Source organism: Puma concolor, chromosome E2 (assembly GCF_028749965.1).
Source record: "Puma concolor isolate L17-30 chromosome E2, mPumCon1.1.hap2, whole genome shotgun sequence".
NCBI classification, from domain to species: Eukaryota; Metazoa; Chordata; class Mammalia; order Carnivora; family Felidae; genus Puma; species Puma concolor.
The window spans coordinates 51,465,947-51,489,998 of NC_141681.1; the positions used below are offsets into that span (position 1 = coordinate 51,465,947).

The 24,052-nt window shown below is 64.5% G+C and overlaps 3 protein-coding genes across 7 annotated transcripts; 1 reads left to right on the top strand and 2 right to left on the bottom strand.

Moving 5' to 3' along the window:
* Positions 1–345: 345 nt before the first annotated feature.
* On the bottom strand, positions 346–11,205 carry NKPD1 (NTPase KAP family P-loop domain containing 1). 4 transcript variants are annotated; one of them, XM_086690090.1, is made up of 4 exons: positions 7,004–7,784; positions 5,845–6,246; positions 3,525–3,656; positions 346–2,403 (listed from the first exon to the last, which is right to left on the bottom strand). In XM_086690090.1, the coding sequence occupies exons 1-4, from the start codon at positions 7,101–7,103 to the stop codon at positions 545–547; spliced, it is 2,493 nt and encodes an 830-aa protein (XP_086546216.1). In that variant the 5' UTR covers positions 7,104–7,784; the 3' UTR covers positions 346–544. The 4 variants fall into 4 exon arrangements, with proteins under 4 accessions (XP_086546216.1, XP_086546217.1, XP_086546219.1 ...); XM_086690091.1 differs by lacking the exon at positions 7,004–7,784 and having other exon boundaries at positions 5,845–6,072; positions 6,176–6,277; XM_086690093.1 differs by lacking the exons at positions 5,845–6,246; positions 7,004–7,784 and adding an exon at positions 10,428–11,205.
* TRAPPC6A (trafficking protein particle complex subunit 6A) lies at positions 10,109–20,728 on the bottom strand. 2 transcript variants are annotated; one of them, XM_025914623.2, is made up of 6 exons: positions 20,578–20,728; positions 12,571–12,638; positions 12,255–12,372; positions 11,545–11,628; positions 11,246–11,339; positions 10,109–10,427 (listed from the first exon to the last, which is right to left on the bottom strand). In XM_025914623.2, the coding sequence occupies exons 1-6, from the start codon at positions 20,659–20,661 to the stop codon at positions 10,396–10,398; spliced, it is 480 nt and encodes a 159-aa protein (XP_025770408.1). In that variant the 5' UTR covers positions 20,662–20,728; the 3' UTR covers positions 10,109–10,395. The 2 variants fall into 2 exon arrangements, with proteins under 2 accessions (XP_025770408.1, XP_086546221.1); XM_086690095.1 differs by lacking the exon at positions 20,578–20,728 and adding an exon at positions 15,764–16,072.
* A 166-nt stretch (positions 20,729–20,894) lies between these two features.
* Positions 20,895–23,772, top strand: BLOC1S3 (biogenesis of lysosomal organelles complex 1 subunit 3). The gene is made up of 2 exons (XM_086690094.1): positions 20,895–21,236; positions 21,721–23,772. The coding sequence occupies exon 2, from the start codon at positions 21,730–21,732 to the stop codon at positions 22,324–22,326; it is 597 nt and encodes a 198-aa protein (XP_086546220.1). The 5' UTR covers positions 20,895–21,236; positions 21,721–21,729; the 3' UTR covers positions 22,327–23,772.
* The last annotated feature ends 280 nt before the right edge of the window (positions 23,773–24,052 follow it).

Here is a 24,052-nt window from a genome sequence, read left to right on the forward strand (position 1 = left end):
ATTACGCCAGGGGCAGAGCGCCACCCTTGGAGTGGACCAGCCTGCTGAGGTCACCGGGGACACCGCCCTCGGAAATGCCTGCAAAGGGGCAGGCTAGGGTGTGGGGACAAGGACCTGGATCCCCTGAGGCCTCTCGGCGCTCCCTGTTGCCTGAGTCAACCCGGCACATCCGTCCTTCTGCCCTGCCTCAGTGGCCTCACCCACCGCCCCCACGCCCTCTTCTGCTTCCCGGGATGCCAGCAATGAGGCCCCGGCAGAGGCTGCCCGACTCCCCAGGGGGTGACGTGGACTTGGCGGGACAGGGCAGGCGTAAGCCAGGGAGACCAGGACATGAAGACCCACCGGGGCTTTCACATCTCCGTTTATTGCACTTGAACCCGGGCTGCTGCTTCACTGGTCCCCCCGCGCCAGCTCTCAGACGCCGGCTCCGACACGCTGCGCCTGCCTACAGCTCTCTCCGGCTCACAGCTTCGCCTGGGGGTGGGGGGCGGGGTGGCCACCGGAGGCCTCATCCCAGACACGGGCCGCGGGCCGGCTGAACCTCTCACACCCCGATCTGGGCGGCGGGAGGAGCCGTTGCCTCCCGGGGCTCCCGGGGCACCCACTCGAGGCCCGTCCCGGGCCGTGGTTTGCCCCCGTGCGCCCGGTCCCGTGGGCGGTGGGCCTCGCCGGCGTGCCCGGCACCCTGCCCTGACCCCAACGCCCCGGGCGCGTGGCCGGCTCCGTTGGCGGCGTGGGACGCGGCGTGAGCCGGGGACCCGGGCGCGCTGGGCGGCTTGAGCGCGCTGACCGCCCGGATGAGGCCCATGCGACGGCGGATGGAGTGGTCCAGGTTGACGGTGCAGCGCAGCAGGCTCTGCGCCTCGGCCACGGTGAAGGGGAAGTCGGCGCCCAGGAAGCGCTCGAAAAGCTCGGGGTCGCCGTCTAAGTCCAGCACGTTCTGCAACGCCTTGGTCATGGCGTGCAGCTCGCGGCTGTTGTCGCAGAACACGTCCCAGAGGCGCGCGCGGGCCTCGGGCGCGCCCCCCGCCTGCTGCCGGTCCTCCAGGCACTGCAGCGCCCAGCTGAGGCGGCACGGCCACTGGTTGGCGAGCACGACCCACGCCACGGCCTGGCGCGGCGTAGGGCCCGCGAAGTCCCCGTCCTGCTGCTGCAGCAGGCGCACGGTGATGGGCACGGTGTTGACGATACGCCGCATGGACACCACGTTGTCGGGCACGTACTCGTACAGGCAGTCGCGCTCGTCGTGCAGGCAGAAGAGCGCCTCCTGGATGCGGCGCGCCGCCTCGGCGTCTATGCGGCTCTGCGCGCCCTGCGCGCCCGCCTGCGTCTCCACCGCCAGGAGCTGCGCGACCTCGCCGCCTCCCCCGCGGCAGCCGGGCCGCAGCCTGCGCGTCATCTCGCGGTAGAGCAGGTCGTCGCGGCTCTGCACGGCGTCGTGCAGGAACTGCAGCTTGGTGCGGCGGCCCATGATGGGCACGGAGAAGGGCAGCGTGACCGTGCGGTTGAGGAAGAGGTAGCCGTTGTCGGCCGTGCCCTTCATGGAGCCGGCGCTCTCGAGGCACGCGGCCAGGATGCTGGGGTCCACCACCAGGATGAAGATGAAGGGCGCGTGGCTGTCGGACAGCAGCGTGTTGATGGCGTTGAGCACGCCCACCACGCGCTCCGGGTAGCACGTGTCCAGCCCGGTGACCTCGAGCACGACGCGCAGCCGGCGCCGCTGGTAGATCTCCAGGAAGCACAGGAAGTCGGTGAGCAGCTCCACCTCCTTCTTCACCTCGCACATGAAGCCCAGCTGGCTGCCGAACTTCTCGCGAGACACCAGCCGCTCGATCTTCTTGCGCTGGCTCACGAACAGGTGCTTGCCCACCGAGTACACGGCCATGAGCAGCCCCGAGCCCGACAGCGTGGTGGCCGCGCCGCCGAACACCCGGAGCAGGCTGCCGCCGGCGGCGCCGTGGCCCGGCGCGCGGGCGCCCACCGACAGGTAGAGCAGGCCCACGCCGAGGCCGAGCGCCGCCAGCAGCGCCAGCAGCGCCAGGCACACGCGGCGCCGGCAGTGCCACTCGCGCTGGCAGAAGCCCGGCGTCGTGGCCGGCTTGTTGCCCAGCACCGAGTACACGCTGAAGGGCAGCGCGCCGTAGTGGTGGCGGATGCCCTCGCACAGCGTGGTCACCAGGCCGGCCCACAGCTTGTCGGTGCCCGCGTACTGCCAGGCGCTGAAGCGGATGAAGAGGAACTTCACGTTCTTGCGCCGCAGGTGCACCTCGGTGATGACCGGCTGCAGGAACACCAGGTACCACAGCAGCCGCGGGAAGCCCCAGCCGCGCACCGCCCGCGGCTGCAGCCGCACGCGCCGCAGCTCCTCGGCCTCGCGCTGCGCCGCCTCCTGCTGCATCAGCGCTGCGGGGAGCGAGGGGAGGGCGGGCGCGGGGGACCGCGTGAGGGGCGGGGCCCAGGAGTGGGAGGTGGAGCCAGCCCCCCCCCCCCCCCCAACTCCCCGGACGAAAACGCTGACGCGGGTGCGGGAGGAGAGGCCTGCGCCCAGGCACGGACGGGAAAAGGGCTGGGGGCGGGGCCCAAGGTCGTGGGTGGGCAGAAGCGGAGCGCCCGAGGGGCAGAGAGGACGGGAGCGGGAAGGAAGGCCCTAAGGAGTGAAGGAACGCGTGCGAGGTGTCGCGGAAGCGAAGCGCAGGGCAGCAGAGTACAGCCTTGGTCTGATTTTCCTGGCTCGGTGCTCCACCTCCTCCTCCAGGAAGCCCTCGCTGATCCCCAGGCTGGGTCAGGTGCCTCCTGGGCACCCCAACTCTACCCACTACTGGGGGGGGGGTCATCCCTCTCTGGGGACAGGTCTGCCTCCCTCTCTGGACTGTGAGGCCAGGAAGGGCAGGGCTCTGGTCATCTTGGGCGTCCTGCGTCCCCTGGGCGCCAAGGAAGTGCTGGGGGAAGGAGTGTTTGAAGGATGGATCATGAGGTTGAGGGGCAGGGTGGGTCTGCTCTTGAGGTCGGTGAACGATGAGCGGGCCTGTGCCAGTCACCTAGTACAGACTAGGAGCTCCAGAATGCTGCTTCCTTTTTCCTTCTAGCTGAATGTTTTCTCCTCCCAGGACCCTGTTTGTCGCTGTGTGACAACACAGGGGCAGAGGCCGGCTCACCGGGGCCAGGCTCGTGGAGGTGAATCTCCTCCGGCCCCTCTGGCCACCGTCAGGCTGGGGTCCGGGCAAGGCTTGAACCAGGTCCGAGCTGCTGTGGATCCTGGCCACGTGTCAGCCCCTGTGCTCACTTAACACCTATCTGTTAGGGGTCTTGTGGACACCAGGCCCTGCCCGGGCCACTGCTGAGAAGAGATGGGTCCGGGTGACGGGGGGTGGGCACAGGAGGGACCTGGTTAATGCTGACTTCCGGGCCTCTGGACTGGGGCAGGCCGGGGACGCCTGAGGCTGGGCAGGGATCAGAGGCTCCGTTTCCCCTCCTCCTTCCCCCCCCCCCACCGCCTCCCTCCCCCAACACACAGAGAGCCTCACCGGTGATCTTGTCCAGCATCATGTGCAGACGGCAGCCAAAGGGGGCATAGAAACCCACGGTCACAGGGACAGGCACGTGGCAGAGGGTCTTGGCCAGGCAGCTGCAGTAGACGTCATCTTCTGTCAGAATATCTGGAGGCCGGGGTGGGGGGGCGGGGGAGGGGAAACTGAGTCAACGAGGCTGGCCGGGCACCACCATCCACCCATCTGCCCTCCAGAGAGCCCACCCTCAGCTCCTGCCCGCATCGGCATCCCTCTCCCCACTTCCCCGAGGTGACTCGGGTCAGACCCTCAGATGGAGACTTCTGGGGCAGTAGGCAACCCCCTCCTCCGGGTCAGATGTGTCCCTCTGGGCACCGCAGGAGGAGCTGACCCCAGACCCGCCAGGGAAAGGCCAGGAGACACCCCACCGATCCCCAGCACAGAGACCCATGGGAGGCCCTAGGTCACCAGGGTCACCAGGCCCAGCCACCAGCCCGGGGTTCTCCCAGAAAAACACCATGGGCCTCTCTCAGGACTTGAGGCTCTCAGATGCCTAAGACACCTCTCTGCAGGCTCCAGAACCTTGCATGTCGGCTCCTGCCTGCTCTGCCAGCCTGGCCTCAGTGTGGAAGGGCCCTGACAGTCACACGCTCCTCTCAGCTTCCTGTCCATCCCTTACCCTGATCTCTCTCCCTCTCCAGGACCCCATGCCCACCAGCTCCCGTCCTGCCCCCAAGCCCAGGCAGACCCGCCTCTTGGTCCTGGCCCTGCCACCTTTCTCTGCATGACCCAGGTAGAGCGTTGCCATTGAGCGAGGCTCAGTCCCTCCTTCTGGAGGGTGGGGTGCAGAAACACCGGGCAGCGTGGATGCTACCAAGGATGGGCCGGGGCGGGGTGGGGGGCGCTTGGTCAATGCCATGGTCTGGGGTGGCCATTTAGGGAGCAGGTTCAGGTTTAAGTCCTTGGGCATTACGGCGTCCACTTGACTGAGGGCACCCTGCCCCCCAGATCCCCCCCGGCGAGTGCCACTTCTCAGCCTGGGGTTGGGGCACCAGAAAGGCAGGGTTCAGCTGTGGGCTGTGCCAGGCCAGCCTCCGGGTGGGTGCACGGTGGGCCCGTGGGCTGCAGGATCCCCGCCCCCTCCCCGAGGTCAGCGCCGGGCCTGGGGTGGCCTCACCTCGTCAAGCCTCTGCTTCTGTGTGTGACATGGGCATCACGGCCGAGAGCCACCAGCGACGAGGTGGTGCCTGACCTGGAGCCCGAGCCCCTGCCTGGCTGTTGCTCTACTTTCAAACCAGACCCGGAACCCAGCCACGTGTCCCCATCTCCCCTGCCACCCCCTCGGTCACCCCCCGCGCCCGCTGGGACTCTGGCTTCCCATGCTCACCTCCCACGGCGCACCTCCTGTTAGATCCCAAGCCAGCCCGCGGCTCCCGCCTCCCCCTCCCCACAGCCACCAGGCCGTGGCCCCGTGTGACCCTCCCCACACACTGTCCCTGGAACGGGCCACCTCAGAGTCTGCATTTGCTGATCCTTCTGCCACTTACTTGAGAGGACTGCCCCTTCTTTGCTCAAATCCTGCCTTCCTGAGGCCTCGCCCGATGACCCTATTTAATTTGCGAGCCCTGATGCTCCCTTCGCTCCTCTCCCAGCCCTGTTCTCCCCCAGCGTGCCTACTGTGGGGTGACACGCTTAAACTTCTCTGATTCCTCTCACGGCCTGTACCCAGCTCCCCTCCGCCACCTAGAGATCGTGAGCTCCGTGGGAGGGGGGCAGCCTCTGCCCTGCTCCCTGCCATCTCCCCACCCCGCTCCCCCGGAACAGAGCCGGGCACCCAGGACAGCCGTCCAGTCCCAGGGTGGATGGATGGATGGATCCCTCCCCTGGCCACGCTGTTCTCTGCAGCCCCCAGGCCAGTCCCTGCCTCTTGCTTCAGCTGCATGTTTGACTGTCTGCCCCACACCGGGGCTGGCCAGCAAGCTGGTGCTTGTCACCCCCTGCCCCAAGTTCTCCCTGGCCTGCCGGGCTGGGGGGAGGGAGGGCCGGGAAGAGAGAAAACAGACCAAGGCTGTCAGCAGAGGGAGACGGCCAGAGCCCAGACCCCTGGCTGGCCCAGACAGAGGCCCCATGGACAGGACAGGCCTGGCCTGGCAGCTTTGGATCCCGACGGGTGAAGCAGAGGCTCGGGCAGGGAGGAGCAACCCCTCCCCCCCCCCCAACCCCGAGACAGGGACCAGAGTGAGCGGGGAGGCGGGCGGGCTGAGGAGCAAGAGGCCTGGCCAGCGGGGTAGGGGGGAGAGGTGGCAGGGACGAGCCCGCAGGAGGACTGGGTAGGCACCCGAGCTGTAGGTGAAGGAACCGCAGGCTGCCGGGGCGGGCAGGGGGCGGGCATCACTGGGCCTGCTGGGCTCCAGGAGGGTGCCGGCTGCAGGGGGCGGGGCCGGGCCGCCGCTGGCCATGGCAGGTGCTGCGGTGGCAGGTGACATGGTGGGCCTGGGGGGCGGCTGGGGGGCGCTGGCCGGTTGCGTGGGGGCAGCAGCGGTTGCAGGTGGCCCGTTCTGGACCCCTGGAACGGAGCAGAGCCGCTGTCGCAGGGGGCTGGGGGGCCGGGGGCCGGGGGGGCAGCCGCTGACACCCCCCCGGTTGTTGTAGGCCAGCTGCCAGCGCACCTGTGGGGGCAGCCGGCAGGGCCCGTGGGCTGGAAGGGCCGCCGGGTCACGGCGCCACTGGTGACAGCATCCTGGAAGGAAGGAAGTGGGGGTGACTGGGCCTGGGTCCCTGAGCCCTGGCGGGCACTGGAACCAGGCCGAGTCTTCAAGTGGAGGCCGGGGCTGGTCCTTCCTCTGAGGCCCCGGAGAAATCAGAGAAAATGAGGAGGGGGTGTGGGCAAGGGAGGGGCCGGTCTCCGTGCTCTCCCGTGGGTGGGAAGAAGAGGTGCAGAGACCTGGGCTCTAGCCGGGCGAGGGGCTGGAGCGGGGACGACGACTTGGGAGTCCCTGCTGCCCCCAAAGTCCTCGGCCCCTGGGGGATGGGTCCCCAGGGCTCGGGGAGCAGAAGGGAATCCATCAGGAGCTGGCCTGGTTGGTCCAGAGGAGGCTGGAGTGGTGGGAGGTGGCCAGGACTGAGAAGAAGGGGGCGCCTCACACCCGTGCTCCGGCAAGGCTGGTGGGAAGGGGGCTGCCCCCGCCCCGCCCCAGACCCCCATTCGTACCCACTCAGGGGTGGGGAGAGCTCACAATCCGGGGTGGGGGAATTCTTCCCACGCTTGGGGGAGGGGTAGGCCGGCTGGGCCTCCCCCTCTGACACCCCCATCCTGGACTCACGCTTTTGGGCGCCTCGGGGCCCAGGGCCCCTTTACGCAGAAGCCTCCGTGGGGAGCAGTGGCGGCCCCTCTCCTGGGCCCTCAGGTTCACCTTGTGTTCAGCCATCCACTCGGCGGCCTCCCCGCTCACAGACCACTCTCCCTGCCGGGACGTCCCCCCAGACTGAACCCGTACCTTTATGGCGCCCCAACTCCGGGTCCAAGAAGTAGCGCTCAGCGGGGGTCCGAGAGGGCAGGGCGCCCTTGGCGAAGTGGACGGTGTAGTGTTTGTGCATGGCGGCGGGGGCCCTGCTTGGGGGAAGGAGAGGGCTTAGTGCCCGCGCGGCACCCTTGGGCGTCGGCAGGAGAGCCCACCCCCGGGCCGTGACCTGGGACAGGTGAGAGATCCTGTCCCTGACACTGGGGCCCTGGGTCACCAGGGGGGCGCGGAGGTGCTCTTCAGAGTAAAAGTGAGTGGTCGCGGCAGGGGAAGGACAGCTAGACGTGAGAGAACGGGGAATGGTTATGCGGGTGCTAGGGGCTGATTTGGGGTGCGTGAGATTTCCCAGGGCTGGTGATTGGGTGTTTGGGCGCCGCTGGGGGTTTCTAAGAGGCCAGGACAGGGGGGCTGCGGGGCAGCTGTGGGCCGGGGAAACACGGGAGCCCGGGGGTGCCGAGTAAACTCAGGGCACCACCAAGTATTGGGGGTGTGCGCCGTGGGAGGTGGCGCCTGGCGTCCTTTGAAGGGACATTTAACCGGCGTGGTGAGAGCTGGGAGCCCCGGGAGCCACTGGGTGACTGAAATTCCAGGGCCGGTACATCTAGGGCCTGGATGAGGGCGGGAGGGGAATCCTGGGGGAGCACATTACATCACGGTGGTCCAACCCGGGAAGAGACTCAGCAAACTCAGGGCGAGATGGGGCGCACAGGTTTAAACTGTAAAGAGCCGAAAGCAAAAAGGGAGGGCGGGATGCTGTGGGGGGGCGGGTGGCGAAGTGGAGGGGCAGAGGAAACCGGGGTGAGGACGGGCTCAGTGAGGATTGGGGGCCCGGTGCGTGGCCCCTGCCCGCCTGCCCCCCACCTGGGGCCCCCCGTACCTGACGGCAGCCTCCAGGCCCCAGCTCCCTGCCCCGCCGAGCTGCTGTGCCAGCCTCACCGCCCGTCAGCACGGGCCCCACTGGAGACAGGGCCCGAGCCGGGTGCCAGCCGCCCGACCGGTTTGCCCGCCCTGCCCCCGCCCCTTCCCCTGGAGTGCCCGCCCTGCCCCGGTGCTCTCTGCTCTCGAGGACTGGGGGCTGTCCTCCCGGGGGATCGGCAGACTCTGCCCGGGGAAGGAAGCCGGCCCAGGGGTTGAGAGTCGGGAACTGAGAGAAGGCCACAGTCCCGGGTTCAGATGCCGGTTCCCCCAGGGCCCCGCTGTGTGGTCTTGGGCAAGTGACTTCACCTCTCTGAGCCGCACCTTCCTCATTGCTGAGTGGGCCGGTGGCAGCCAACCTCCCGTGGTTGTCAGGAGGAGTCCGCTGAGCACAGAACCTGGCACTCGGTAATGACGGCAGTGAGAACCTGTGGGCACCGGCTGACCCACTTACCAGGCCGCCCTGGATGCTGCCCGCACGTAGCGCCCTACCGGGAGCCGCGCGCGCGGTTTATGCGCTTTCCCTATAGTCAGCCCTTCTTCCTCACCACTTCCCCGGGGGGCAGCCGTGAGGCCATGACAGAGGAGGAAACGGAGGCCCAGAGAGATGCAGTCCCTCGCCCCAGGTCACACGGAGGGAGGGTAGGGCTTTTGAAAGCCGGGGTTTGTGCTGCAGGCTCTGGGGCTCCCCTCCTGTCCGCTGGGTGGGTGGGAGGCTCCCTGCGGCTGCCTGACAAGGAGTCACGACAGGGTGATGGGGGGGGCGGGGGAGACAACCACCGAACGGTGCCCGGGACAAGGGGGTTCAGGACGAGACAGAAGGGAACCCAGATGGTCCAGCAGGCTGCCCCTCTAGGGGTTCCGCCTGGGCGACCAGAGCCATGCGTCCTTTTGTCTGCTGGGGGCCAGTCCTCTCTCCTCCTCAGGTCTTCAAGCCGCTTTTCCTGGGAAGGCTTCCTCCCTGTCCTTCACCAGTTGGGGACTGTGCCCACTGCCGCCCCCAGAGGCCCAGCCAACGGGGACGGGGCGGGGGGGGGGGGAAGGGGAGTATGTCTCAGTTGGGGGTGAGTCTGCAGGGGGGGAACCTCCAGGATGGGCCCAGGAGCTTCTTGAGGGCAGGACAGGGCCAATTCCCTGCCCGCCTTGCCCAGCCTGAATAACCAATTCATTCAGGAAGCATCTGCCAGGCTCTGTACTGGGCAGATCCAGTGCCCCACAGAGGGATCCAGAGGGACCCGGGCAAAAGTGTGCTGAACAGGAGTAAATGGCATGGGGCCAGAAGAAGCGTCCAGGGGTCCTCTGGGGGCTGGGGGCACAGTGAGGAACCACTCAGAGGCCAAGCGGCTGGCTTCCAGGTGCCCAAGAGGGAGGAGAGTGGGGAGTGGGCCAGAGGTGGGGCAGCCTAGGCAGGGAACAGCATGTGGGGAGTCCAGAGGCAGGCCAGGGAACAAAGAGCTTAGCCTTCTAGGCTGGGGGGCGGGGGGGGGCAGGGCAGGGGCCAGATGGGGTGTCTTCACAGGGTCCTCCAGAGGTGGAGGAGCCCCCAGCCACCGGTGGTTGTTTTAAGCGAGAAGACCCTTTCTCCTCCCACTTGGGTCTCACCCCAGCCTCAGTTTACAGCTCTGAAGCAGGCAGCGGGGCCTGGGCAGAGTCCCGGTGTGTGATACCCTTGGGTGCTATGAACGTAAAGGGGGGAGGCGGTGGGGGATGGGCACCACTGCCCCGGGGGCAGGTCGGCCGGGCTGCTGTTCTGAGTAGGACTCCCATCCACCAGGCACCTCAAGAGTGTGCGCGGGGGGTGAGAAGTGAGGTCGTCTCGTCCGTCCTCGGTGCAGGTAGCCCCAGGCCCACCCCCGCCCACACTCCGGGTGGCCTCAGCCCCGCTCTCCGGGGAGAGGTCCGTTCTGTGCGCCCCATTGGGCAGAGGACAGCCCCAGACTTGTTGACTCTGGCAGGGCGGCCAGCGCCCGGGGCCAGCCTCCCCTGCCAGGTGTGCAGGGCAGGAGGCTGTGGGCTGGGGGTGGAAGGGGCCTGCGGGGGGGGGGGGGGGGGAGCCACACAGGGTGCTCTGCTTCCCACCTCCGCAGGACGAGTGACAAAGTCACAGATGCCTCCTCCCCGTCCGCACTCAGAGTGACCCCCTCCACCTTCCACTTTAAACCCAGCTCCACACGCAAAACCTTTATTGGGCACCTGCCGCGCAGAAGGAGGAGTCCCGTGCAGGGAACCCTTCACACCAGCCCCAACCTGGGATGCCCTTACCTCCCTGGGACACCCGCCTGAGCACATGGGACTCCCTGAAGCGGCTGGACCCCCGCCCCCCACCTGTTCATCACCCATAGAGTCTGGGGTGCCCAACACCAGCCCTCTGGCCACCCCCAAAGGCAGTGGTCCGAGGCCCCCCCGGGCCGGGGCGGCGGTGAGGCTCAGCTGGGGTGCGGGCCCGGGGCTTCTCAGGTTTTCTGAATCACCACCTGGAACTTACCTGGAAGAGAAGGGCTGGCGTTAGCTGGAGGCTGGGACCTCAGGGGTGAGCCAGAAAGCACCCAGATGGCTCAGAGATGTTCATCCCTGTCCAGCACCAGCAGACTGCGTGGCCTTGGGCTGGGCTGACAGGTGGTCAGAGGGGGTGCTGCTCCCCGCCCACCTGGCCCGCGTCCCAGAGCTGTGTGGGTGACTAGCGGCACGAAGGTCAAGCATGCAGGCTGCTGAGGAGGGCCGGGCACGGGCTTCTGTGGCATGTGTAGCTCAGGTCCTGCCCACGTGGCCTCGGGGCCCCTCCACAAGGAGGCCTCGGGGACCCACAGAGGGAAGGACACCTGGGGGGTGGGGCAGCAGAGGGTGGGCTGGCCCCAGGTAGGGATGAAGCTTCAGCCTGTCTGATGGGAGGGCCGTGGGGGGGTCAGGACACCCCGCCAGACAGGCTGCGGCCCGTGGGCCCCGGCTGCCCTTTCGGGACCCCATCAGAGCATTAACCAGGCTGACTTCTATCACGTCCAACCGAACAACGTTCAAAACCACCAGACCAGCTCATCACCGATGTCCCCTGCTCTGGCCTGGTGCGCACCCCAGGGAAGCAGGCTGGGGGGTGTGGCCAGGGGGCACGGACGGGCTGCACCAGCCGGGTGGCCAGGGCACGTGACTTAAGCTCTCTGGGCCTCAAATTCCCCATCTGTAAGTGGGGCTTGGCAGCCCTGGCCCCGCCTCCCCGACCCTCAGCGGGGACAGGGGCGGGAGGGCTCGGAGCCCCCACCGCACTTCAGGGTTGGTAAGATTCCCCCACCCCACCCCACCCCGACTCACAGGTGGGCAGGGATGCCACAGAGGCGGTGACCAGGCTCTTGATGCCCAGGGTGCTGAGGGTGCCTCGCAGGAGGCCGCAGGTGAAGGCCAGGAACTGGGGACAGGGGGCACAAGTCACCCAGGGAAGAGGGGAGGCCAATACCCAGGACCGGGGCCATACGGGGCATTGGGCTCCACAGTGGGGGTCACCTCCTTCCCTGGGTCCCGGGCCATGGGACAGTCGCTCGGCTTGAGGACAGGCCTGCTTTGGGGCAGGTGTGTGTAAATGGGGGGTTGTGGAGTCCAGGCACCCTCCCTACCTTGGGTGCTTCCTCCAGATACTGCGGGCCGGAGGCCATCCGGATGAGGAGGGGGAAGCTGTTGTCCTGTAGCACGTAGGTCCCCTGGGGGCAGAGAGGAGCCCAATGGGGGCTGGGGAGGCACCTGTGCCTTTGTAGCAGGGGAGGGATAAGCCAGGACCCGGCGCCCCCTGCTCCGTTGGGCTGAGGTCTGGAGGGACCCCTCCCTCAAAACCCCTGTTTTTGGGCCCCATCCTTTGGAGCTATGCAGAAGGGCCCGGGAGCTGCCCAGCCTGGGCCAGGTATCCGCCCATGGGGCATGTGGGTCCTGCCCCTCTAGCTGCAGGACTTCCGGGGTGGTCCTTCCTCCCAGGGCTGTGGTGAGATGCTGCGGACCCGGCCCTGGAAGCGGAGGCCAGGGCCCGGCACAGCGTGGGCGCCTAATAGGAGGTCGGGCCAGCTCGAGACAAGCGGCGACTTGCCGGGGCGAGGTGCTACCAACCACGAGCGCCTGCTGCCCGCTGCGAGGCCCCATCTTGGGAGGCCTGTGGAAACTCTGGCGATAGCCAGGACGCCCCATAGTGGCCTCCTGGCTTCCCTCGGAGGACTGGGCAGAGGCCCAGAGAGGGGAGGCCGGGCCTCCGGGGTGAGGGGGGGCCCTCTCCAGCCTCCTCTTGGTTTCAGCCTCCGCCCTGAGCCAGGAAGCCGGGCCCCGGGCCCGAGGAACACACCTGGTGGTTGGTGCGGAGGCTGTCCATCTGCTTTTGGAACACGGCCACCCACAGGTCTTTGCATAGGAACTTGAGAACGTCCAGCTCCTCCCTGAAGGCCAGCGTCTCCTGGGGCAGCCTGGGGGCAGCGGCAGATACCGGGGCCGGGTGGGCCGGGATGGGGAGCCCGGGGTTAGGAAGAGGGGGGGACGCCAGGCTGGGTTCCTATATGGAGCAACACGACCCTCCCCGTCCAGGTGTGCCCAGGAAGGGACTTGACCTCGGGTCCTGCCTGCCTCTGGCCAGGAGGGGAAGGACAGGAAGTGCTGGCTCTCACCTCTCGCCCAGGGCCTGGCCCACACGGAAGCCCATGCCCTCCAGGACAGACAGGCTCATCTTCTGTCCCTAAAAGGCCAGGGAAGAGAGGCTCAGGGGAGCCCCAAGAGGGAGTGTCCTGGGGCAGCAGCCACAGAGGGGACCCTAAGACCAATGTGCCCATCTCTGTGAGCTCAAGGGTAAGGAGAGCCAGGAGGGAGGGCTGTGCCCCTGCCACGCAATGCCTCCACAGACGCCATCGGCTCTGAAGACCAGCTCCCTGTTGCTGCAGGAAAAATGGGGGGTCTTCCTCAGGCTTGGCTTCCGCCTGCTCGTCTGTCAGCTCTGTCCTGAGAACACCCATCGCTTATCGCGAGCATTTCCGGTGTGTGCCTTGCAATACCCCGTGGGCAGGTGGTGCTCTGATCACTCCGGGGGGTTCGCGGTGACTTGCCCGGGGGCTCTCGTGGCAGCACGCCTGCAGCCACAGCAAGGGAGCCCCGGGCCGTGGGGCCCACCCTCGTGGCCTGGCCAGCAGGAAGCTGCAAACATCAACTCTGTTCATCGGGCCTTAAAACGTCAGCCAAGGGGGTGCCTGGGTGGCTCAGCCGGCTGAGCGTCTGACTCTTGGTTTCAGCTCAGGTCATGATCTCAGGTCGTGGGATCAAGCCCCGAATCAGGCTCTATGCTGAGCCTGGAACCTGCTTAAGATTCTCTTTCTCTCTCTCTTTCTCCCTCTATCTGCCCCTCTACCCTGCTCACACTGTCTCTAAAATCTAAAAAAAAAAATCAGCTGAGACCCCTGGGAGAGACACGCAAGGGCTCAGGGGTGGGAGAGATTCCCTTGGGTGCTCAGGGAAGGCAGTGGTGGCCACGTGGCACTCCAGAGCTCAGGCCAGTGTCCCTCGGCGGGAGGGGCAGAGGCGCAGGTGGGGGGCATCAGAAATACCAGGACAGCATAGAGTGAGGTGCGGTGCTCCCTGGAGAAAATCTGGCGGAGCAGGGTCAAGAGGGGGGTGCGGAGCCCAGGCACGAGCCCTGGGAGGGAAGCGGCAGTCACCAGGCCTGAGCCCCTCCCTTCCTCTGGCCACCACCCTCCCCTGGGAGTGACTTCCAGCCTCCTTTCTGGGCCTGATGGGCCATCACCGGAGCCTTTCCCATGGTGGATAGGATTTCCCTGCTGAGATCCGGCTCTGGGACAATGTCCTGGCCTCAGCAGGTTTCAACAGCCTTCTGGGACCCTGCTGTCCCTCCATCACCCTCTGCCCTGTGCCCTGACAGCTTCCCTTAGTCCAGCAGAGGGGCCACTCCACCCATTCATTGTCACCTCCCCCAACTCCCAGAGGCCTCCTGTCCTGCCCTCCCGGCAGGTTAGGTCCTCGATCCCAGCGCTGACCAGTCTGTGGTGTGGGGACCCGGGCTGACCTTCAGCAGCCAACACTGGCCTTGGCATGTGGGAGGCCCTTGGGAAACAGAGGCCGAACAAGGTGAGCCGTCGGGGTTAGCGCACATGCTGTGTGCCGGGCGCTTTGTGCGAACCTCCTGTTGAATTTTCACCACCCCGTAAGGTAGGCTGTATTTCACGCCTGGAAAGTGGGGCTTCGAGGGTTAGGTAACAGGCCCCTCAGCCATGGGGCCATCTTTCAAACCTGAGCGGGTCCGGCTCCCAAGCCCAGACGGCCAGGTGGGGGGGTGGCCAGGACGACACCACAGCTGTCCTGGCCTCAGTGAGGTGGCAAGGGCTGTGCTCACCCCCCCCCCCCCCGCCCCAAGCAGAGGTTGCCTGCGGTTCTGGGCAAGGCACCCCTCTTCTCTGCCAGGCCCCTGGCCCCTAGGCCCTTGCCCGCCATTCCACGCCCCTCCTGCAGGAAACGACCCCGGTGATGACACAGCTTCCTGGTGGCCGACGCCGGCCGCCGGCCGGCTCTCCGCTCCTGCCATGGGGGCTCCTCTGGTTTCCTCCGGCACAGCAGGTGGGCGAGTGGGGAGGGGTCTGACCGCTAAGGCAGGCGCCTGCGCAGATGAGCTCAGGTGTGTGAGACAGGGAGGGGACGCGTGACCAGTGGCTGAGTGAAGGGTCCACGGCCAGATCAGCCCGACGCCTACCTGCCAGCTGGGGGGCTGGGTGGGGGCTAACTGCCCTGGGCCTCAGTTTCCTCACGGGCAAACAGAGGACCCTGTCAACAGTGCTACCTCCCAGCGTCCTTAGGAGGATTACAGGAGTTAGTAAATGCAGGCTAAGAGTGGTCCCAGTCAGGCTTAGTGAATGTTACTGTCCTTGTCACTCAACCTGGGTGAGTCTGTCAACCTAGGTGACCAGCCCCTGGCGGGAGGAAAACCCCAGGAAGGGGCTGTGCTCCCTGTCCCCCCCCCTTCCAGAGGTGAGCGCCTTAAAGAGGCGGGCCAGGCTCCATTCTGACGAGCACATGTGTCCCTGAGGACTTCCTAGCACGGCGGGGGGGGGGGGGGGGGGGGAACACTTCCCCATTCACTCCACAAACATTTCCTGGTGGCCTCGAGGAGCTGGCCACTGTGCCTGGTGCGACGACAGGGGCCCAGGCGATGGGCACCCCACATGCAGGGGAGCCGGGCAGGCCAGAGCCAGCTCCCTGGGGAGGGGCCCCAGGGTGCTTCTCAGAGGAGGGGGCCGGGAAGGGGAGGGTGTGCGCAAAGGCAAGGAGTCGGGTAAAGGGATGGGGGGTGCAGCTCAGGCCACGAGGGCAGGGGACAGTGGTGAGGGGTGGGAGCGGGGAGGGTCCTGCGGACCAGGCTGGGGCGGGCACGGCGGGAGAGGACGCCACCGTCCCTGGGACGGAACACGCAGGAACTAATGGCGCGGTTACAGCCTCGATGCCCCAGGGAGAAGAGATGCGCTCCTTGAGGGCTGCACGGGGGCCGAGTCTGAAGGAAGAGGAGTTAAGCAGGGAAGGCAGTGGGGTGGCACCCAAGCCCAGGTCACAGACAGGACAGCAGTCCCGAGGGGGGACAGCCAGAGAGTCAGCAGGGTCCTCAGCCAGGCCAGGGAGGCGGGGCGGGGGGGGGGTGTGTGTGGCAGGGGTGAGGATCTGGAAAGGTCTGCATACGTTCAGGCTTCCCCCTCGGTGAACTTCAGACTGCCTGGATTCAAGTCCTGCTTAGTGACCTTGGGCAAGCTATCTAATGGTTCCAGGCCTCAGTTTCCCCGTGCGGGAGATGGGGCTGATGGCAGGCCCTACATCACGACAGCGATGTGGCCGGCAGTCTCCAACGGCTCAGCCCCAGCCCCAGCCGTCGTTACTGCGGGCACCACCGTAGTCAGCCCTCGCTAGGGGCCGATTACGCATCTGCTGAACTGGAAAGGCTGGGTGGTGGGTCCAGGAACAACAGAAAAGGGAGGGGAGACGGGCGGTGGGAGGGCAGGGCCGAGGATGAGCAGGTGGCAGAGAAGAGAGGGCGGAGGAGGAAGAGACAGAAGCCTCGCCTATCATACCTGCCTCCCTCGGTCCTCCCAAGAGCTCGTCAGGGATTAGGGGTTTATCATTCCTTTTTTTTTTTTTAACATTTATTTATCTTTGAGAGAGAGCAGGGAAGGGGCCGAGAGAGAGAGAGGGTGTGGGGGGTGGGGGCGGGACACAGGAGCCAAAGCGAGCTTTGCTTTTGCAGCACAGAGCCCGACACGAGGCCCAAAGCCACGAACCGTGAGACCATGACCACCGGGTCGGCTGCTAAAGCGACTGAGCCACCCAGACGCCCCTAGGGATTTGTCATTCTTGAGAAAGGCAAGGCGGGGACTCGCAGCCACCTGGCCCAGCCCAGAGCCAGGGCATTTCTGGGCTATTTGCACAACAACCCACTGACAGGAAATGACATAATGCAGGGGCAGGGGGGAACCCCTTTGAGAAGGCGCTCCCCCCAGCAGCACGGGGAGCCGGGAGGAAGGGGCAACAGACAGAGGGGAAGCTCTTGGAAAAGGTAAGGGGGGCAGCTAAAATAAACATCTGTTAACAAGGGAGCTGAAAAACAGACCAACGTGTAAGGTGGATGAAGCCTCCCGGATCGTCAAGGAAAGCACACGAGGTAGAGAAGAACAAAAGAAAAGTTGTAAGACACGTGGAAGGGACCCAGAACATCTAACGTTCATCCGAGAGCCGAGAAGACACGGTGGAACAATGTGGAAGAAGAATCAGGGACAACAGAGAAGAACGTGCTCGGCTGGAGGAAGGTCCAAGTGTCCAGACTGACGAGGGCCACGGAGCTCCAAGGAGGATGGTGGGAGAGCAAGCAAAGCAGGCCACCCCACGACCCCCCCACCTGCTGAGCACTTGACTCCCAGAGAACACCCTGGGCTGAAGGGAGGGAGTTGGTGGGGGCCCTGTGCTGGGCTCCCTCCAGTCTCTCCTGCTGTGCCCCTCGGTGATCTGTGAGGCTCACCACCACCGGGCCCACGGCCCTCTGTGCCGGCCCTGGCGGGGGGACCTGGGACGGAGCAGCCCCGGCTCCCACCTCCAGAAGGGTGCAGGCACGGGGAAAGTTCTCGCTTTCCCCAGGTGAATGGCCCCAGAAGGCCCAGAAGCGTTCGGAGGGAGCCGGGGAGTAAGAATGAGCAAGCGCAGAGAGCCGACACGCCCCCCGCATCCACCCGGGCAGCCCCAAACACCCCCAGATCCCACCTTCTCCCCCTAATTCCTCCCACCCCAGGCTGAGCGCCTGCCTCTGCTCTGGGCCCCTGCAGCAGCCAGTTGGCTGCATGTCCATTCAGGTTCATTCACATGGCTGAGGAGGCCCGTCTAAAAAGTAAATCCGAACGCCCCACACCTCAGCTTAAACCTTCTATGGCTCCCACCACTCTCAGGACAGAGCCCTAGCTCCCACCACGGGCTCCCTGGCCTCAAGTGCACTGCGCCCCCTCCGGGGCTCTGCCCCCAGGGGGCCGCTCTGCCAGGAACCCAGGCTCCTGCTGAGGGCAGGGGTCCATCTGGGAGCTGGTACACCCATCCCAGGTGCCCAGGCTGGCGTGGGCACTCACTGGGCCTTGGTGGAGGCAGGTCTGGCCCAGCAGGATCGCTCCTGGGCTGCCGCCAGGGCTCTCAGAAGTAGGTGACCGGGGCTCCTTGGTGTGCAGAGGCATGAACTCCTTTGCCCCAGGCCCCCCTTATCTTCGAAGCTGCTGGGGTGGAGAAAACACAGGGACCTCTTCCTCCCCAAGTTTTTCCTGCTTTGATAACAAAGGCCCTTTGACCTCCTGGCTCCTCTGGCTAGTCTTCCATTCCACCTGTAACCATCCAGAAAAACCCATTCAACAGCCCCAGGTAACCACCATGCCAGGCAGGGTGTGGGGAGCCCCAGAGCTCCTGGGCGTATGTGCTGCGGGGACAGGTGAACGAGCCACCATCCCTGTGCTCAAGGAATTCAGCGGCTGCTGGAAGGGACAGACCTGAAGCCACAGACAAGTTCTGGAGCCAGAAGCCTGAGTCCTGATTTCCCCTCTGATTATCGCTGCTGTGCGCCCTGGGGAAATACCCCTCTGGCGCCTCAGTCCCTCCTCTGTAAAATGGGACGATAAGGTCGGCTTCGCAAGGCTGTTCTGGGGACAGACTCTGGCAAAATACTGTACTGGGGACACCAGAAGTACCCGACAGGAGGCCTGCATCTGGTTCAGACAGGACACGTGTTGGACCAGAGAGAAGGAACAGAAAGAGGAAGACGGAGGAAGGGCCGGGAGTGGAAGAGGAAGGGCTGAGAAAACAGCAGTTTTCTTGACGTTGCCCCCTGAAAGCGCGGCTCCCGGGCAGAGGGGAGGTGGGGGAACCGCCAGAGTCCTCCCCCCCGGCTGCACCCAGGAATCACCCTGGAGCTGTGGGGCAGGACCCCGGCATGGGACTTCTGGGGCAGCTGGGTCTCTGGCACGTTGATGTGCTTTGAAAGCCCGTGGTGAGCACCCCTGAGTAACCCCAATATTTCCCACACCTGCTCGACCACAGAAACCCATTAAAAATCCTCCTGGCGAGCGTGAGGGAAGACACGCCGGGAAATGCGGGCCAGCGTTTACAGCACAGGCTTTGGAGGCGGGAGGCGTAGCTCTACATTCCTCACTCTGCCACTTGAGAGCGAGCAGTCCGTCCATCAAAGCCGGTGTGTCTTCGTCCACAAAGCCTACAAAGTGGGGAGGATTGTGCTGACCTCTGTGGGTTGACAGGAGGATCAAATGAAACCAGGAGCGTGAAGCCCATGAGGGCACATCTCATTTGCGGCAGGTGCTACCACGATTACGGAGCCCGATGCCCAGCCCAGCCCTCCACGGCCCGGGGGCGGCGTCTGCTTCCACGGAGCCACGCCCAAGACCTACTGTGCGCACAGGCCCCACCGTGTGATCAACACAGACCCGGGCCTCGCCTTCACGGCACACAGTCTCGTGGGGGGAGGGGGTGAGGACGTGAATCAAAGGATCTTACCGATCCCTAGTTCAGACACACACTTGAGCGGGACGGGGCGGCCACGGGCAAAGGGGAAGGGGCTGCAAGATCACAACAGGACACCTGGCTTCGAGCCGGGGCTCAGGGAACGCTTCCCTGAGGAAGTGGCATTTGAGCCAAGGTGTGAAAGATTAATGGGTGTGAAGGCAGCGGAGATGTGACAGGTGCGATGAGCGGAGAGAGGAGGGAGGAGGCCGGCCTAGGGCAGAGGTGGGGAGAGGTGGGACACCATATTCAGGGAGAATGGGCAGGGCCTGGTTGAGGGCTGGCGGTGAGGGAGGAAAGGCTGATGTCCGGGACACCTGGGGTCCCGGCTTCAAAGCCAGGATGGACGGGCGGTGCTGCAAACCCCTCTCTCTAACACACAGGCCGATGCACAATCCCTCTCCCGTGCTCTCTGTCTCATAGCATGTCCTTAACGTACTGTACTTTATCCATGTACCTTATTTATCTGCGTGCCCCCCACACCCACCCCCCACAACATAAGCTCCAGCAGGGCCAAGAGTTTTTGTACAGTTCACTAATTCCCAGAGCCTCCCCCAGGGCCTGACACTTGTTAAGTCTTAGATGAAGCCCGGGGAACGTGAACCCAAGAGAAACTATGTTGCCACTGTAAGCAACACTTTCCCTGAGGCTCCTAAACCAGAAAACCTAAGCCAGAAAAAGCGCCTTGCGTATAGACCAACATCATATACTAACAATAATAATGAAAAGAAGAAATCACAGCATTCATTTATCAAGCACCTAATCTCTCCCTCACCCTTTCTTCTTGGGAAGAGATTTTTAGAACAGGAGCTCCCACGTTCTGGGGGCTGATTAGGTGCCAGACATCGCACGAAAGGCTTTAAAGTTTGAGTTCATTTGTTCTTCCTAGGAACCAACTGCCAAGATGCCACGCACGCTCCTACCTCAGGGCTTTGCCTCTGTTGTTCCTTCTTCTGGAATGCTCCCCCGCCCCCCAACCACAGGGCTTGCTTCCTACACTCTGTTCCTCAGAAGGGCCTTCCTCCGCCATCAATCACGCCATCCCTATTCTTTTCAGGACTCTACGGAAGTTTTCTTTTTTTCTCCTACGGAAATTTTCTTTATCGCACTTCTCACTAGCCAGTGGCATATTTTTGTTTGACTCCCGTACTAAAATGTTAAGTTTCGCAAGGACAGGGAGACCGTGTCTGGAATACAGTAGGTGCCTAATAAGTGTCTGTTGGACGAGTAAAGGTCTCTGAGACTGAAGTACTGTTATAATGCCCATTTAACTAAGGAGGAAACTGAGGCACACAGGGACTGATTCCTAGTTAGGGGAGCGGATGGGATTCAACCCAGGCAGCAAGTCCTGACTCTGTGCTAGGCTTTGAGCTAAGCTTTGCCCGGAGCTTCGTCGCTCACTTTTGGCAGTAACCGCGAGGCCGGCCCTTCAAAAGTCCCCACTTTACAGACGAGGGAGCCAGCGCCCAGCGAGGCAGGGGCGGGGCCGGGGTTGCACCCCGGACGTTGAACCGCCCTCCGTGCTCCCCTGGACGTAGACCCGGCCTTGCCGTCGCGGCCCGCGCCTCCTTCCCCCGGGACCCGGCGCTCACCCCAGGGCCAGGGTCGGAGTGGTGCGCCCACAGCTCCGCCACCATCTCCATGTGCAGAAACTCGAACAGAGCCGCGTCCGCCATGCGCCGGCCTCGCGCCCAACGACCGTCCAGCGCTTCGTGCGTTCATTGGCCCAGCTGGATAAGCCCCGCCTCCGGCACCTAGGCGCGAGCCCGCCTACTCCCGCCTCCCTCGGTGCTGCGGCCTAAACCCCGCCTTCCGGGCTCACGTGGTGCGCGCGTGAACCCGGGGCACTTAGAGGGAGGGCCTATTCTCATTGGCCGCACGTGACAGCATCTCCGCCCTTCTCTTCGTCTCCTGTCGGTTTCCGGGTTTTCGAGCATCGCCATTGGCCGAATCACTCGTTGCAGGCGGCAAACCTCGTTTTAAAAAATTTTTATTTGTCCACTCGCCGCGCAGCACAACCCGGAAGCGCCAGCCCAGCCGACTTCCTATTGGTCATACCTCTCCTCACGTGGCTTTGTACCCGCCCACCGCTGGTTTTGAGGGTTTGCTTCCTGGTTGGTAGGCGAGTGGCCCACGTGTTTGGCCGCCATGCCCGCTCTATCCGCTTCCCTATTGGTTGGGGCTCCCTCGGTGAAGGCGGGGCACTTGGGCTGCGTAGTGGATCTTCCAGGCTCGGAGCTTCGGTAAACAGGTATGGCCTTCGGTGTCGGCGCTTCCCCGCGCCCCCACTAGTGTACGCTACCCCCCCCCTTCAAAGTCCCCCTGGGTTGTCCTTCTTTCTGTGACCCTGGCGCTGGTCCCTGAGCCGCTCAGCAGCTCGTGTGCTTCCGGATCTGACACCGGCTTGGAGGACAGGTTGGAGGGTGTGGCCTCTAGGAGGCAAAATCGGAAAGAGCTAGGTTTACGACTCTGGAAGCTCGGGCCTCCGAGCCTTCATCCATCTGGTCCTCGGTTTCCCTGTCAGGACACAAAGATGGTGGGGTCCAGGAGCTCTCATCTTTGGCAGCAGGGATGACGAGCCCGTTTACAGAAGAGGAAACTGAGGCCCAGGCAGGGGAAGCAGATCGCCAAAAATCGCTAAGCTAGTCAGTGAAAGGGGTGGGAATCCAGAACATGCACTCTTAAACCACCGCCAGGTGCCTCTCATGCCGTCCCTTCGCCCCTCTTCTCCCTAGTTCGGCCCCATGGCGTCCCAGGGTCGTCGGCGGAGGCCGCCGCGGAGGCCCGAGACGGTGGTGCCGGGGGAGGCGGCCGAGACGGATTCGGAGCTCTCAGCGTCCTCGTCGGAGGAGGAGGAGCTGTACCTGGGCCCCTCGGGCCCGACGCGCGGCCGCCCTACGGGGCTGCGGGTGGCCGGGGAGGCCGCGGAGACCGACTCGGACTCGGAGCCGAAGGCCGCGCCGGGGGACCTGCCTCCGCTCGTGGTGCAGCGGGAAAGGGCCGGGGAGACCTGGGGGACCGAGGAGATGCCGGCGCCAGCCCCCGCGCGCACGCTGCTGCAGCTCCGGCTGGCCGAGAGCCAGGCGCGGCTGGACCACGACGTGGCGGCCGCGGTGAGCGGCGTGTACCGCCGCGCCGGCCGCGATGTGGCCGCCCTGGCCAGTAGACTTGCGGCCGCCCAGGCGGCAGGGTTGGCGGCCGCCCACAGCGTGCGCCTGGCGCGGGGAGACCTCTGCGCGCTGGCCGAGCGCCTGGACATCGTGGCCGGCTGCCGCCTGCTGCCCGACATCCGCGGCGTGCCGGGGACTGAGCCTGAGCAAGATCAGGGACCGCGAGCTTAGCCGTAACCCCGCCTGACTCTGCGCCCTGGGGGTGGTCCTTGAGGCCTCCGGGACCTGGCTCTGTATCCTGTGTAGTTCCCCTCCCATCTTGCTGTTTTGCCCCCAGGATAACGCTCTGTGTGTGTAGAGGGGGCGGGTAATAATTGTGCAGCCCCGCCCCACCTCTAGCTTAGGTTCCTCCCCACCCCGTCCTGTCCCTGTCGCTGCTCCCTGGTTCCGAGCCCGTCGCTGAGGCTTGGCTCCAGCCCTTGGGTAACCAGTCGCTCCTTGATCTTTCTCCGTCCCGGGGTCTCACCTTGCTTCACCTTTTCTTGCGCTCTGCCTTTCTCGAGTTTGGTTTCTGCCCACAGGGCCTGGTCTTGCTTCTTCGCATAGGAGCCCCAGAATCTGGTGCAGGTTCCGTGGCATCTTCCTTCACTCCCTTGTCTCTGCCTCTGGTCCTAGAACCACTTCTGGAATTTTGTCCCCACAGGCTGGGTCCTTTTTCTGCTCCTCAGGCTCGGCCCTGGTTCCACGTCCTAGTTCGTCCTCCACCGTCTCCTCGCTTCCAGTCCTTGGGCTTGGTTCCACCCTCTGCGCCCCATCTTGTTTCCTGAATCCAGCTGTACCCTTAGGATTAGCTGCTGTTGGTTTTTCTTTTTTACTTTTTCAGAAGAGCTGCTTTTGCTTTTCCCATTTTATTTATACTACCTACCTGATCTTGAGCTCCATAGCCCCCCCACCCCATGGCCCAAAATGAGGCCCCCCTTGCCCCAAGGGAGTCCTTCCAGTTTTCCAGGCCTAAGGGGGCATCTCCCCAGATCCTCCAGACCAAGTTGGTATGTCCCCCTTACTCTCCAAGCCAAGGTGGCCTTTTGTGTCCAAGCTCTAGCTGCAACATGGGTCTCCTCCTGACTCTCCAGGCTCACAGTGGCGCCCTTCAGGCACCTAGCGCCCAATACAGGCTTGCTTGGGGAACTTTGGGTGCCTCATGACACCAATCTGCACACGAAGAGCACACACTGGGTGTTTGCTTACTGTGTTGGTCCCTGGAGGCCCCAGGGATTTGGATTTCTGGCTCGGCTCCGGGTCTGGGGCTCGCAGACTCTCTGCCCTCTCTTGTGCGCCCAGCTCTGGTCCCTCTGTCCCCTTCACACGTATCCCCCTCCCCTACTTTTTAATCCCAACCTGCAGCTGCGTCCCCCGGGATAGAGAAGTGAGAAAGAGTACTCTGTGCCTGTCCTATTAAAACTCAAAAGATTGGGGCGCCTGGGTGGCTCAGTCAGTTGAGCGTCCGACTTCAGCTCAGGTTGTGATCTCGCGGTCTGTGAGTTCAAGCCCCGCATCGGGCTCTGTGCTGACAGCTTGGAGCCTGGAGCCTGCTTCAGATTCTGTGCCTCCCTCTCTCTCTGCCCCTCCCCTGCTCATGCTCTGTCTCAAATAAAACACTAAAAAAACAACTCAAAACATTTACTGATGTGGAGAATTTGTCCTGGCTCCCCCTCTAAGCTGGGCTAGGTTCATTGGTGATTTCTCTTGAGAATGAGGGTTCTGAGAGAGCTCTCGCTTCTGGCCTATTGAGGGGGAAGCTGTCGCTGGGAAATCGGGATGCCTTGTGTTTTTCCCCGGGGCTGCATTTATTCACATTTTGTTAATTCAGCACACTTACTGAGCACCTGTCCTGTGCCTGCCCTGTGCGGGACACAAGGGGCACAAGAGCTGGTCCAAGCCCTCACAGAGCTCAGTC

Excerpts from the sequence above, each read along its gene's own strand:
- TRAPPC6A (XM_025914623.2), bottom strand. The coding sequence starts at position 20,661 with ATGGCGGACGCGGCTCTGTTCGAGTTTCTGCACATGGAGATGGTGGCG. Across the intron at positions 12,373-12,570 it reads GGCCAGGCCCTGGGCGAGAG|GCTGCCCCAGGAGACGCTGG; the intron begins GTGAGAGCCAGC and ends CGCTGCCCCCAG. Across the intron at positions 10,428-11,245 it reads TGTGGCATCCCTGCCCACCT|GTAAGTTCCAGGTGGTGATT; the intron begins GTGAGTCGGGGT and ends CTTCTCTTCCAG.
- BLOC1S3 (XM_086690094.1), top strand. The coding sequence starts at position 21,730 with ATGGCGTCCCAGGGTCGTCGGCGGAGGCCGCCGCGGAGGCCCGAGACG.
- NKPD1 (XM_086690090.1), bottom strand. The coding sequence starts at position 7,103 with ATGCACAAACACTACACCGTCCACTTCGCCAAGGGCGCCCTGCCCTCT. Across the intron at positions 6,247-7,003 it reads GGAGTTGGGGCGCCATAAAG|GATGCTGTCACCAGTGGCGC; the intron begins GTACGGGTTCAG and ends CCTTCCTTCCAG. Across the intron at positions 3,657-5,844 it reads TTCCTTCACCTACAGCTCGG|ATATTCTGACAGAAGATGAC; the intron begins GTGCCTACCCAG and ends CCCGGCCTCCAG.